Source organism: Ammospiza caudacuta, chromosome 2, assembly GCF_027887145.1.
Source record: "Ammospiza caudacuta isolate bAmmCau1 chromosome 2, bAmmCau1.pri, whole genome shotgun sequence".
NCBI lineage: Eukaryota > Metazoa > Chordata > Aves > Passeriformes > Passerellidae > Ammospiza > Ammospiza caudacuta.
In genome coordinates, this window is record NC_080594.1 from 82,171,675 (window position 1) to 82,183,789 (window position 12,115).

General features: G+C 41.1%; 1 protein-coding gene across 3 annotated transcripts in view; it reads left to right on the top strand.

Moving 5' to 3' along the window:
- Window positions 1–12,115, top strand: part of PCCA (propionyl-CoA carboxylase subunit alpha) — a 274,953-nt gene that overhangs the window by 195,384 nt on the left and 67,454 nt on the right. For all 3 annotated transcript variants that reach the window (XM_058821827.1, XM_058821835.1, XM_058821843.1), the window contains one exon: window positions 9,867–9,965. In XM_058821827.1, coding sequence (XP_058677810.1) covers window positions 9,867–9,965 — 99 coding nt within the window. The remainder of the gene's footprint in view (window positions 1–9,866; window positions 9,966–12,115) is intronic.

The following is a 12,115-nucleotide window of genomic DNA, read 5'->3' on the forward strand; positions in this document are numbered from 1 at the left end:
AGGAAAGCTAAGTGCAATGCAGCTCTCAAAGTGCCCAGTATGCACCGATAGCAATACTGTTTGAACCACCTGCATGATTTTCCAGCTGCCTAGGAGCAATATCTGTAGCCAGATTGGAGTGTATTTAGCTGGGCAGAGCCAGGGCATTTGTCTCTGTAGAGCAAAGTGAAAAGGAAAGCAAGTCATGTTCTTTCTTCTTTTTCACACTGATCCAATAACAATAGACACCCATATTCCTCAAACCAGCTGTACTTTTTGTGTCTGAAGCTGTTGTTAGCAGATGTCAATTACTTTTAATTGTTGTTTTATTTTCTTGATGTATTTTTAACTTCTCCCCCCCACCTCTTTTTGTAGCCTTAGTGGGCTCAGGCAGGTTACAGTATGAGGTGTCATTTTAATAATGACTCCACAAGGAAAACTGAAGGAGTAAAACAAAGCATTTGCTGCAGTGAAGTGTTTTTGTTGCATGCAGCCTCTCTACTAGATTTTGCAGAGAGTATCACTTCCCTGGTGAATGCTTGAAGAAAGCCCTTGCTGATTAGAGGTGATGGAGGCCATTACTTCTCCCTCTCCTTTTGTTTTGATTCTGTTGTTGTTAAGCTGAGGAGCTGATGCCTGTTGTGTGCTCTTTTCCTTGGTCTCTATGCTGGCATGCTCCCATTTCTAAAGTGAGATCTACCAAAGCAGCTAATGGTAATTTGCATCTATAAGTGCTACTTTAAAGAAAAGAGAGATAATTTCAATGTGTGCACATGTGTTTGATTTATTCTAGTGGTTATGTGCTATTTGCTGCTCTTGTGATTGAGGACTGCCCATTCTGTGAATGTACTTAATACTTTGAAAACTTGAAAGTTATGATGGCACCCCACACAATGTCAAAATGTGCATTTGAAGTAAAAGCCCAGCAATTCAGCTCATCTGGTCTTGTTCATAGCAGGTAAAAGGCTGCCTTGATGACACTTAGAGCAAATGAATTTCTCTCCTGCAGTCATGCACTGAATAAATTGCTTGATCTAGTTCGGTACAAAAGGACATGATCTATAAATAGTTAACAGAGCTTTCTTCAGGACAAGTGATCTATAGACTGGAACTCTCTCTTGGGGTCTTTTAAAAAAGTAAGTGCTGATATGAACAAAAGGAAAGTTTGTTTTAAAAAAAGGCCTTTTTAATGAGATTGAAACTCACATACTTTAACTTCCTTTTGAAAGCATCTGGCCAACCACTTCAAAAGTCCAAAAGGCTAACCTTACAGTCACTTGAAGAAAAGAAAAAAGGTCAATCTGCTAATCTGATGTGAATATATTGTCAATAACTCAGAATACAAGATAAAACAGCTGGTTAATTTGAATCAAAGAAATTGCTGTCATATAAGCATCAGTGAATTCAATTTTTACAGTTTTAGGCTTAAAGGAACTTCTTTTTATGACACTTTTATACATTTGTCTATATACCACACTGTTGGCCACAGGGTCTCTCTCTGTCCTATATGCTCCTTCATGCACTTTTTTTGGCAACTAGTATTGCAGGTTTTTAGACCATTGGTATTTGTAATGAGCAAAATTTTTAAGACATTGAAGTGTGCTAAAAGAAGTGTCCATATACCAAATTTCATCATATGGCATTTTAAGAAGGGAGAAAAATTCTATAAAATTGTAGACTTATTAATGTTGAAAAATATTTCCAGGATCAATGAGTCCAAGCTTTAATCAAGCACACTGTGTCAGTTAAGCCACAGCACAAAGCCAGACTTCCAGGAGTGTGCTGTGGGAGACAGTTCCAAAGGCTTTACTATAGTCCAGGTAGGCATTGTCCACAACCTTTCCCTCATCACCAGGTGGGTCACCAGGTCATAAAAGGAGACCAGGTTGGTCAAGCAGGACCTGCCTTTCCTTAACCCATTCTGGCTGGGCCTGATCCCAGGTTGTGCTGTCCATTATGTGTGACTGCACTCAATACAGTCTGTTCCATAACCTTCCCCAGCACCAAGGTCACGTTGACAGGTGGAAATCCTCCTTCTGACCCTTCCTGTGAGTGTCACATTGGCCAACCCCCAGTCACCAGGGACAGGCTCAGTTAACCAGGGCTGGTGATCAATGGTTGAGGGTGGCTTGGTGAGCTCTTCCAGCAGCTCCCTCGATACCCTGGGATGGATCCCATCAGCCCCACGGAGCTGTGAGTGTCTCAGTGGCACAGCAGGGCACTCACTGCTTCCTCCTGGACTGCAGGGGCTCTGTTCTGCTCCCTGTCCCTGACTCCCAGCTCAGGGGCTGCCTGTCCTGAGGAAAACCAGTTCTTCTGTTAAATACTGAGGCAAAAAAGATATTAAGTACCTCAGCCTTTTCCTCAGTCTTGGTTGCAGTGTTCCCCTCAGCATCCAGTAAAGGATGGAGATTTTCCTTGGCCTTCCTTTTTGTTGTTAATGTATTTATAAAAACACTTTTTATTATATTTCACAGCAGTTGCCAGATTGAGTTCTAGCTGAGCTTTCGCCTTTCTAATTTTCTCTCTACATGATTCTTGTACTCTTCCTGAGTTTGCTGCCCCTTCTTCCAAAGGTCATAAACTCTCATTTTTTTCCCCGAGTTCCAGCAAAAGCTTCCTGTTCAGCCAGGCTGATCTTCTTCCCTGCCAGCTTGTCTTTCAGTACATAGCAATGGCCTGCTCCCACACCTTTAAGATTTCCATCTTAAAAGTATGTCCAGCCTTTTTGGACCCTTTGTTAATAAGGGTGGTTTCCTGAGGGACTCTGAATCATTAAGTTCTCTTTCACTGAGTTGAGAGCAGTCATCTTGAAGGTGCTCTCAGTGTGGATTTCCCTGACTCTATGACCTGTGCATGTAAAGGTGGGGTTTGGTGGCAGTGTGCCTGCAGGCCAGGGAGATGGTGGTGACAAAGGGGCAGGCATGTGTTGTTGGTGTGGATGTCAATCCTGTCAGTGTCTCCAGGGCACATCTAGCACCAGCACTGGCACCAGCAAGCACAGTGTGTGCACATATGACTGGACAGAGCTTAAGCAGCAGAGATGTGACTGAGTGCTTGGGGACCAGAAGGATCCTTAACTAGAAAGAAGAGAAAGCCATCTACTTAGAAATTTGCCATCTATTTAGAGAGTTTTTGGGAGAGCAAATAATTGTTTCTACAGAGAAACTGAAAACTAAGTGTCCAGACTAGGAAATCACTTGAGCAGGTGAAGGTCACTGGATTGTTCAATTGAAAAAGAAAAGAAACATAGTACAGTCCCCTGATCTAGATGAGGAAGTAGACTAAGACTTCTTTAAAAGACTGAAGGAAATCTCTGTCACAGAATGTGCTGGTCACAAGGACTCTGACATCTCCTGGAAGGGCAATGTATGGGATGAATGGTGGAAGGTTTCTGAGTGGTGTTTGGGATAACTATTTCATACTGGTACTGGATGGGTGAACTGGTGTTGACACACCCAGATCTGCAGCTCACTTCCGAGGAAGAACTGGTTGAAGAGGTGATTCCAAAGATAGTCTTGCTGTGACAGCCATGAAATAAATGGCTGTTGTTTAGGATCCTGAAGGAAATGAAGAAAAAGATTAGCAGGGCATAGATCCTGGACACTAGGCTAGTGGATGTCAGTGTATTATTTATTTGTGCAAGGTGCTCCACTTGGTTGGGACAACTTCAGGTATCAGTGCTGGCTGGGGGATAAATGGATTGAAAGCAGCCATACTGAGAAGGATTTCAGGGTGCTGCAGGATGAGAGGCTTCATGGGGGCCAGTAGTATTGTGGGCTGCATCAAAAACAGCATGGCCAGCAGGTAGGAAGTTGATGCTGTCTCTGCTCTGCTCTGGTGAGATCCCACCTGAAGTGGCAGCAACCTCACAGACATCTATGATAAGTTGACAGGATTTGTGGTCTAGGGGAGGGCAATGAATGTCGTTTACCTTGACTTTAACAAGTCTTTTGGCATGATCTCAGCCAACAAGATAAAAAGCCATTTGAGTGGTCAGACTCGGTGGGCCATGGTTAGCGGGTTGTAATCTGCTTGGAGGTCACCAAGGGCCTGCAAGGGTCTGTACTGTGACCGGTCATGTTCAACAACTGAATCAGTACCTTGATGCAGCAATGGGACTGCACAGTCCTTACATCTACAGAGGACAGAATTGGAGAAAGTGCTTAATGCAGTCAAGGGCAATGCTGCCACCCAGTGGGACCTGGGCAAGCAAGAGGAATGGGCTAATGGGAACTTTGTAAAACTGACCAAGGCCAATGTCTGTCTTGTAGACACAGTGTGTGATGTGGTCTGAGTTTTGAGTAGCAGGATCTAATGACCTCCCTCTAATCTGCAGACTACACCTCTGTTAACAGAGCACAGGGCACTGATTGGAACTTTTGGTGTCAGGGCATGCTGCTGACTCAGTCACATTCTGCTGACATGTCTGCCAACACCTCCAAATCCTTCTCCACAGAGCTGTCAGGTCGCAACATATCTTTGCAATGGGTTCATCCTTCCTAAATGCTTGACTTAAAAATTAGTCTTGAGTTTCATGAAGTTTTCATGAGCCCCTTCCTCTTGCCTGCCTAGGCCCCCCAATGGCAGCCCTGCTCTCGAGTGTTTCACCCAGTTTTGTGCCATCTGTAAACTTGATGAGAGTATGCTGTCACCACTTTCAGGACATGGTCCTAGAAAATGTCAAACACTTGGGGAGTAGTCAGAGCCTGAGTCACTATCAAATACAGTCCAAAGAACAGCAGATAAAGCATATACAAGGAGAAGGTTAACTAATAAGAACTGCCCACATGGGAAATCTTACTGGGTTTCTTTGCATTTATGCATTATTCATTTATGAATGACAACATAGGAAGCACTATTTGGTTGCTGCTATTTCCTAATGTGGCAAATATGACTCTGATTTTGTTCAAGGTTCTTAAAGGCAATGTGGAGAAAGTTAGAGCAAGTTGTACAAGAAGACCCAATAATTTTCAAGAAAATTCTGCAAATTACCACATGTTCTTCCAGACTCCAGGTAGCCAGTAATTTTCATGATAAAGAAGTGTGTTGTGATTATTTGCTGTGAGAATATATAGATGCAAGATAGTGTTTGAACTCTTCTGCTAACTGTGATTTTTTTTTTTACATTAAAAACTAGCAAAATGTTTTACAAAATGCCTGGGGTTTCATGCATCATGCTTCTAAAGGAAGTCTTGGGCTCATCAGCCCCATAGACTTTCCTCATGTTCTTGAGATTGCATGGGACTGCAAAAGGTAGGCTTTGAAAGAGGACAGTTTTCACTTGCCTTTTCCATTCCCATGTGCTTCTCTGTTGGATGGACGGTAGATTAGATGAGAATTTCATGCATTTTGTGAAAACTGAGAACCAAAACCTGTTTTGTCCATCTCAATTTGGCTTAGTCTGAGGTCACAGTAACCATGACCTCAGACTAAGCCAAAGTTCAAACTGTTACTGAATACTGCTGCCTATGGCTGGACCTTCTATTGCCACACTGCTACCAGCTCTCTGGTCACTCCCTCTTCTGCACAAGAAGCAATGCCTATCCTTTACCTGATTTATAAAAATGTAAAGAATCTCCTTGCTGTTTTGGCATGGATGATGTGGTTAGCAGTGATGGAGGTAAGGAATCTTCTGCTTGAGACAGTTGCTTTTCCACAGAAGAGGAGAGCTTTATGTAGGTTTGAACAGAGTCCTCAAACATATAACCTTATTTTTACAAGAGTTATGCTTGCTGTTATTGTTCCTTCCTTGCAGGAACGATTTAAAGGTTCACTTTGTAGAGCCCTTGCTGACCAGTGGATGTCCCTTAGATTAATAGCAGTTGAAGGGAGTGAAGGCTATGACAGTGAATATTTATGTATATCCTGTGAAGAGTAAAGTCTGTTTACCTGAAAAGTGCATCTTCATGGGCAGCTGTCTTGATCAGAGAAAGACTTCAGCAAGGCGGGTCTGCAGAGTGTGATTTTTCATTTTCTAGATCTGATTGATTAGAGAATGCCATCACTTCCATTACAGCAAGAGGTAGAATTAAGGGCTGTAAGTCCTATGGCTACGGGTGGCATAGCCAAGCCATTAGGGCTGGGGCTCTCGAGTTAAACGCCGTGCTGAGAGGCAGAATTGAAACCATGGGATTAAATCAGCGGACTTAAGTTAGTCAGACTCAAGGCTGGCATGAGAAACTTGAGGCATAATGTTTTGAAGGACCAGGCAGGAAACAAATGCTTTAGCTGCCCTCTAGTCTCCTGGAAAACCACCTTCAATTCCAGGAGAAAAGAAGTGACATGTGCCAGATGTACGTGAGACTTTGCATTAGTAAATTAACTGGGCTATAACACTCAGGCTTGTGCTGCCTTCTTTAATTGCCTGACATGCACACAGAATGCCAAATTATGTTCTCTAAAAGAAACTGAATGCAGATTATGCTTTGCAGCTCTTTGCACTATTGGTTAGCTGGTACATATCATGCTGAACATCAGGAACTCACTCCACAAGAGGTGAAGGGGCTGCTACTTGTGTAGTTCAGGTGCATGCCAGCGAAAGTCTGCAAAGTTGTGACAGTGGGGTAAGCTGTTGACCTTTTTCTAGCATTGTGCCTTGGACTTGTCACTCTTCTTTCTGAGAGCTCATTTACAGTAGCTTTTGAATTGGAAATAATTATGAAGGACTGTGGCTGCTTTTATCTTTTATGTCCTCACATAGGGACAAACAAACCTTTAAAAAAAGGGATAATTCACCACCACTATGTCGCGTGGGTGTAGTGCAGCAATGCAAGCGTAGTTACTGTAGATGCACAGACACATATGTGTATACTTGGAACTGAGTAGTTACGAATAAAGCTACACTATGTAGGTATGGTGTAAAGCACAATGTGACCCACTGCAGGAGTGAATTGACTGGGATCTTCTCCCTGCAGTTCAAGTATTAGCATCCATTGAATGGTGATTTGTTCTTGCCTGTCTTAGGAGCAAAGAAACAAAGTAAGATGGGAAGTAGTCAATATAATGTTAATTATATTGTTAATGTTAATCCCCATGTCCCCCTTCGCACCCTGAACCCTCACCCCCAATCCTAAAGCAAAAAGGTCCTGGTTTTATTGCAGTATTTATTATGTTCAGTTACGATACCCCTTGCTAAAGCTGGAATGAAAGCAAATGGAAACTTCTGACAAGTTCTTCTACCATCTTCTCTCTTCCCCTGTTTCTACTTGCTAGCCTTGCTAAGCTGTTGGCTGTTGAGCTGCAGAAAGAAGGTTTGCTCTATTAGATAAAGTATTGGTTTGATTTCAATCCCCATCTGCTTTTGGCACACTGTGTCCCATCTTCCCCTCCACCCCTGCCTTTTCCCTCATTTGCAGTAAAAGTAACATGATCACTACACAGTAAATATCTTATCCTCAATCCTTGTTCATTTTCTCTGATATCTTCATGTCCTATCTTTGTCATCCTATCTATTGGAGCATAGGCACTGAAATTTCCTTGTGTTTCTCTTGGCTTCACATCATCAGTTGGTTACACATGGTGCTAATAATGCAAAGGTGGTGGAGTCTATCCGTGTATAGACCATTAATTTAAGAGTGGAACTCAATCATCCTTGTGGAACCTTCCAACTGGGAATATTCTGTGATTTCTGTGATCTTCCTCAGTTGCACATATCATGGTGAGTTGCAGGTGAAGGCAGCTAAGACCCTGTAGCTCCATTCTGTGAGAAGTCTGCTGCAGTTTATGGGATAAGCATTAGTTCATATAACCCTTCCTCTGACCCTCTGTTCTTTCTTGAATAGAGAAACCATAATAGTGGCAATGTATTATCTGCTGGTTTCTCTATTGCACATAAACAGCCTGGTGTGCCATGGTTTGTTTAGACTTAGCATCTGCTTGCTCTCTCCTTTCAGGGTGGTTTCCACCAGAAATGTATTGATATTAATGTAATCGAGAATCAAGAACGGAGAGACTTATATAGATCCTTGTGAGGGATTTTGGACAGGTCCTTTACCACTGTGACAAAGAGGTTTACTTCTCTTTTGCTCATCTGTACAGTGACAAAAGAGCTAATGATTAGACTGAGTTTGTTGTGGAGGTATTGACTTGCATCCTGCCCCTGGAACACCCTTTGCTAGAACTGTAGATTTTCTCTGAGGCTGCATGTAAATCCTACACTGCCACAAGCAGTATGGTGTATACTTGAAAGATTTTTTGGTGACCAGTAGCCTGGTCTGCTTTGATGGTGTCTCACTTCTATCCCTGGAGACACATGGTAAATGATGTTTTCTGATCCAGACTCCAGTGAAGACAGTCTTTCTACAATAGCGACATTTGAAGAATTTAAATAATTGCCAAAGTTCAGTTTGTAATCACAGAGGGTTGAGACAGAGCACTGGATTTGCTTTTCTCCATTTGGAAAAGTCTTTTTGAGATTTTTCTCCTGTTCTCAAAAAAGAAAGTATTTGCTGATATGCATTTGCTGAGAGCAGTCTGGGTTCACCAGAGGTTCCAGCTGCTCTGCAGTGCTCTGGAAATGCAAACCAGCTGTAGGTCTGGCTTAACTCAAGCCATGTTTGTGGCTGGTTTGCATCACTGGAGCAGTGTAAAGTACCTGAAGCATGCCAGCTAATCTGGCCTATTGGTGAACCATTATAAATGACTTGTTTTTCTTCTTGCTCTTTACATGTAACTTTATTTATAGTCTAAGCCCATGGAAATTGCATAGATTGTATCACTAAGGCAAACTTTGTGTTCTAAACTAAAGTCTATAAAATTAGAGTGTTTTTTAAGCCAGAACTTTTTCCTCTTAACTGAAATAAATTTATCAAATTACACACTGTTCCTCTGCACTTGGCTATTACGGATTTCTTTAAAGATGCTGCTTATTATTATTAGATCAAATAATATAAGTCTGAGACCTAAAAGAATAGGCTTTATAAGTTCTATTTTGCAAAAGGTGTGCAAAGCTTTTATTCTAAATGCATTGAAATTTTTTTCTAGTTTATTGAGAATGTATGCAATATAGTAAATAGCTACCTACCTTCAATAGTATGATGACTGTTCAAAATATGCCATAAATATTAACTACCAATTACATTAGTCCATATGTAATAATTTTTTTCATAACCATCTTTTTCTCTGAGGCTGTTATAGTGTTGAATGTGTGATGTGTGTTTTTAAACACTATAATACAACGAAAGAATGATAGAAGTGTTATTACAGCTGCACTGATCTACACTTTTTTCAGAACCCAGAATTTTTGCTCTTCACCTAGAAATATTTTTGCATAATGAATATGGTATGATTTAAAATAAAACCCACTTTCTGGATAAGCATATTGGCATTCAAGTCAGAAATTGTATTTCTCTGATCACCTGTATATTGAAAAGAAACATGTCAGAATTTGCAAGGTTTTTCTAGACTTTGAGGCAAAACGACGAAGAATTAATTACCGCCTCATATTAATTAAGATAACAATGCAAAGCCCTTCATTAGAATCATAGGAAAAGTTCTTCCTTGGTCCTTGGAGAGAATATTATATGCAAGCCCTGTTGTGTGGGTTGCAAGGTGTCACTGGAATTTATATGCATTACTTGTCTAATTGCAGTAAATGTAGCATGTCCAGATAGGTTTAAAAGTTGGATGGCTGTTTGTTACTTGCTGGAAATCACTTGAAACCTTGCTACTCAGAGGCAGCTGTTCACAGGTCCTTCACCTCTCCCCAGAGATAGCTGGAAGACTCTGTTGTTGGACCCTGTCTTTTATGGCAGAAGCAGTAAACATGACAGGTTGTTTGGGAGCCATCTGTTTTAAAATGGTTGCTGCTTTGTATGCAGTAATGAACTTGAGATCAGTTTTCTGTCTGTCTTCAATAGTAACAGCCTTGTTTGGTGTCACAACAGGTGGAAGTTGATGGGATGAAACTAAATGTGACCAGCGAGTGGAACCTGGCTTCACCCTTGTTGTCTGTCACCATTGATGGCACTCAGAGGACCATACAGGTAATCTCACCAAAGCCTCTTTGGGCATACAAATAATACTGAAACGTGGGGTCTAAACCTGCTGCATCACAAAATTGATGTGATGTTGTACAAACAGCAGAATGTTTTTACTGTGAGACAAATTCACTCCACTAGAGCTCTGGATGCACTCCACGTTACTTACTTAGAGTTCAAAGTCAGTATTGCCTGAGAGTGAAATTTTCATTATGTTCCCAAGTAAATTCTGGGCTTAAGTTCTGTAGATTTCTTGGGAGGTTTATGCAAGCTTCAAGGAGTGTGTATATCTAAAATAATTTTCTATTTTTAGGTGTGTTTTTGGTGTGTGTATATCTAAACCAATTTTCTATTTTTAGGTGTGTTTTTCTTTTTTTAATATTTTAATACTGGCCCATTTTGGTGCCATTTAATTAAGTACATTCCTGATTCTGAACAGGAAAAAATACCAGTGTATGAATCTATAAAACCTGCCTAGGTGAAAAGCATTATCGTTAGAGTGGATAACTGTGTTCACGAGACCTCATTGCAAACTATATTATTATATGACTGGATATATAACTAACAGTAGTAACACCATTTAGCTAATAAGAGTTGAATTTGCACATAAAATTAGTTTGAAAATTAGTGATCATATGATCTGAGGAAGCTTTCTTCTGGAGCTGAGCCAGCAGCAGTGGTACTTGCACTCCCTGAGTATGACCATGAAATACTGCAGATCTAGCCACAGCAACATGCAGTGAGCTGACTGCATGGTATCCAGCCAACAGAAGGTGGAATAAGCACATATGTTGTTTCCTTCTCAGATTTTATCTGCCTTTGCTTTTAGCAAAGAAACTCAGTAGCTTGAGAAGTTATTAATCTTTTAGTGTATATATGTAAATTTATGGGAACCTTAAACTTGACCTCTGATAGTCGCTCACTGGAATCAAAATTGGTTTTTTGGTTATATATTTCGTAGACTTGCCCCACTGCAAGAACCAAATTAGACAAGTGTATTCCTGTAGGTCAATTTGTCTCCAAAAGCAATTGACCCCTGAGTCTTGAAGTATCTTCTTTCTGCAAAACTTAGCCCTAGAGCCATTTAAGCAACAAATATGGATGAATCGAATAATTCCAGCTGTGCTTTATTAATTTTCAGCCAATCTAATTTTTCTTCATAGTTGGTTTCATTCTTCTAAATTTGCTTGACCAAATACAATCTTTGTGAATGTTTTATTCCTTTGAAGGTTGGATTTATGCACCTTTGGCTCCACTCTGCAGTCTAGCCACAATCTAGCAAAGCACTTAAACAGAAACAGGGAATAAATAATTTTAAAATGTTTTGGTTTGAAATATATTTATGTAATTATAGTGTAGACATTCAAATTTTTGCATCTGTTGCATGTTTAAAAAGAAGTAGTAAAGCATGCTTCTGTGTTTTTACTCCTCTGCTAAAGGCTCAATGAGAATTAGAGCAAAGCAGAATACCAGCGCTGCTGCAGAGTTATGAAGAGCCTTTGAGTTTAAAACCCACATTTTCTAGGACATTTTTTAGAGTATGGGACCTGAGTGCCTGAGGAGGAGTATATGCCCTGGTCGCAGTCTGTCTAGGGCATAGCAGGGCACAGCAAGGATGTGTGGCAGCCCCCCTCCTCCTGCTTTTGTTTCCTGTGTGAGGAAGCCCATCTGTGTGCAGCAGATGGGAGCTGCAGAGTGCCTGGCCAGGTCCCCAGATGAGGGTGGGACCAGAACCCTGGGGTACATGCAGGTCCTGTGGCTGCAGCATAAGGGCTCTGAAATCATTGTGCTGCTTTGGGTTACTGGGAAATCCATAGGATGCTATACAAAGGGACGAAGTGGTGAAAACTTGGGATCATTTGAGCAAGAGACTTCTGAGATACAGTTTCCAGGGATGGGGGTGTGGGCAGACCCCATGGCATTTCTTGTAGTACTCAGATTTCATCATGGGGAATTTTTTGTGGCTTTTTTTAATAGTTTTGCAGTTAATCCCAGTTTCTCAGCATTTTCTCTAATTATGACTAAACTCTCCCTCTCATTTGGTGAGGCTGAATTTAACACATCCTGAAGTGTAGGATTTTGTTCAGCAAGCAAATGACATTTTCTTGTACAAAAATACTTCACCAAAATGGTTTCCCATTTTGGTGAAGTATTTC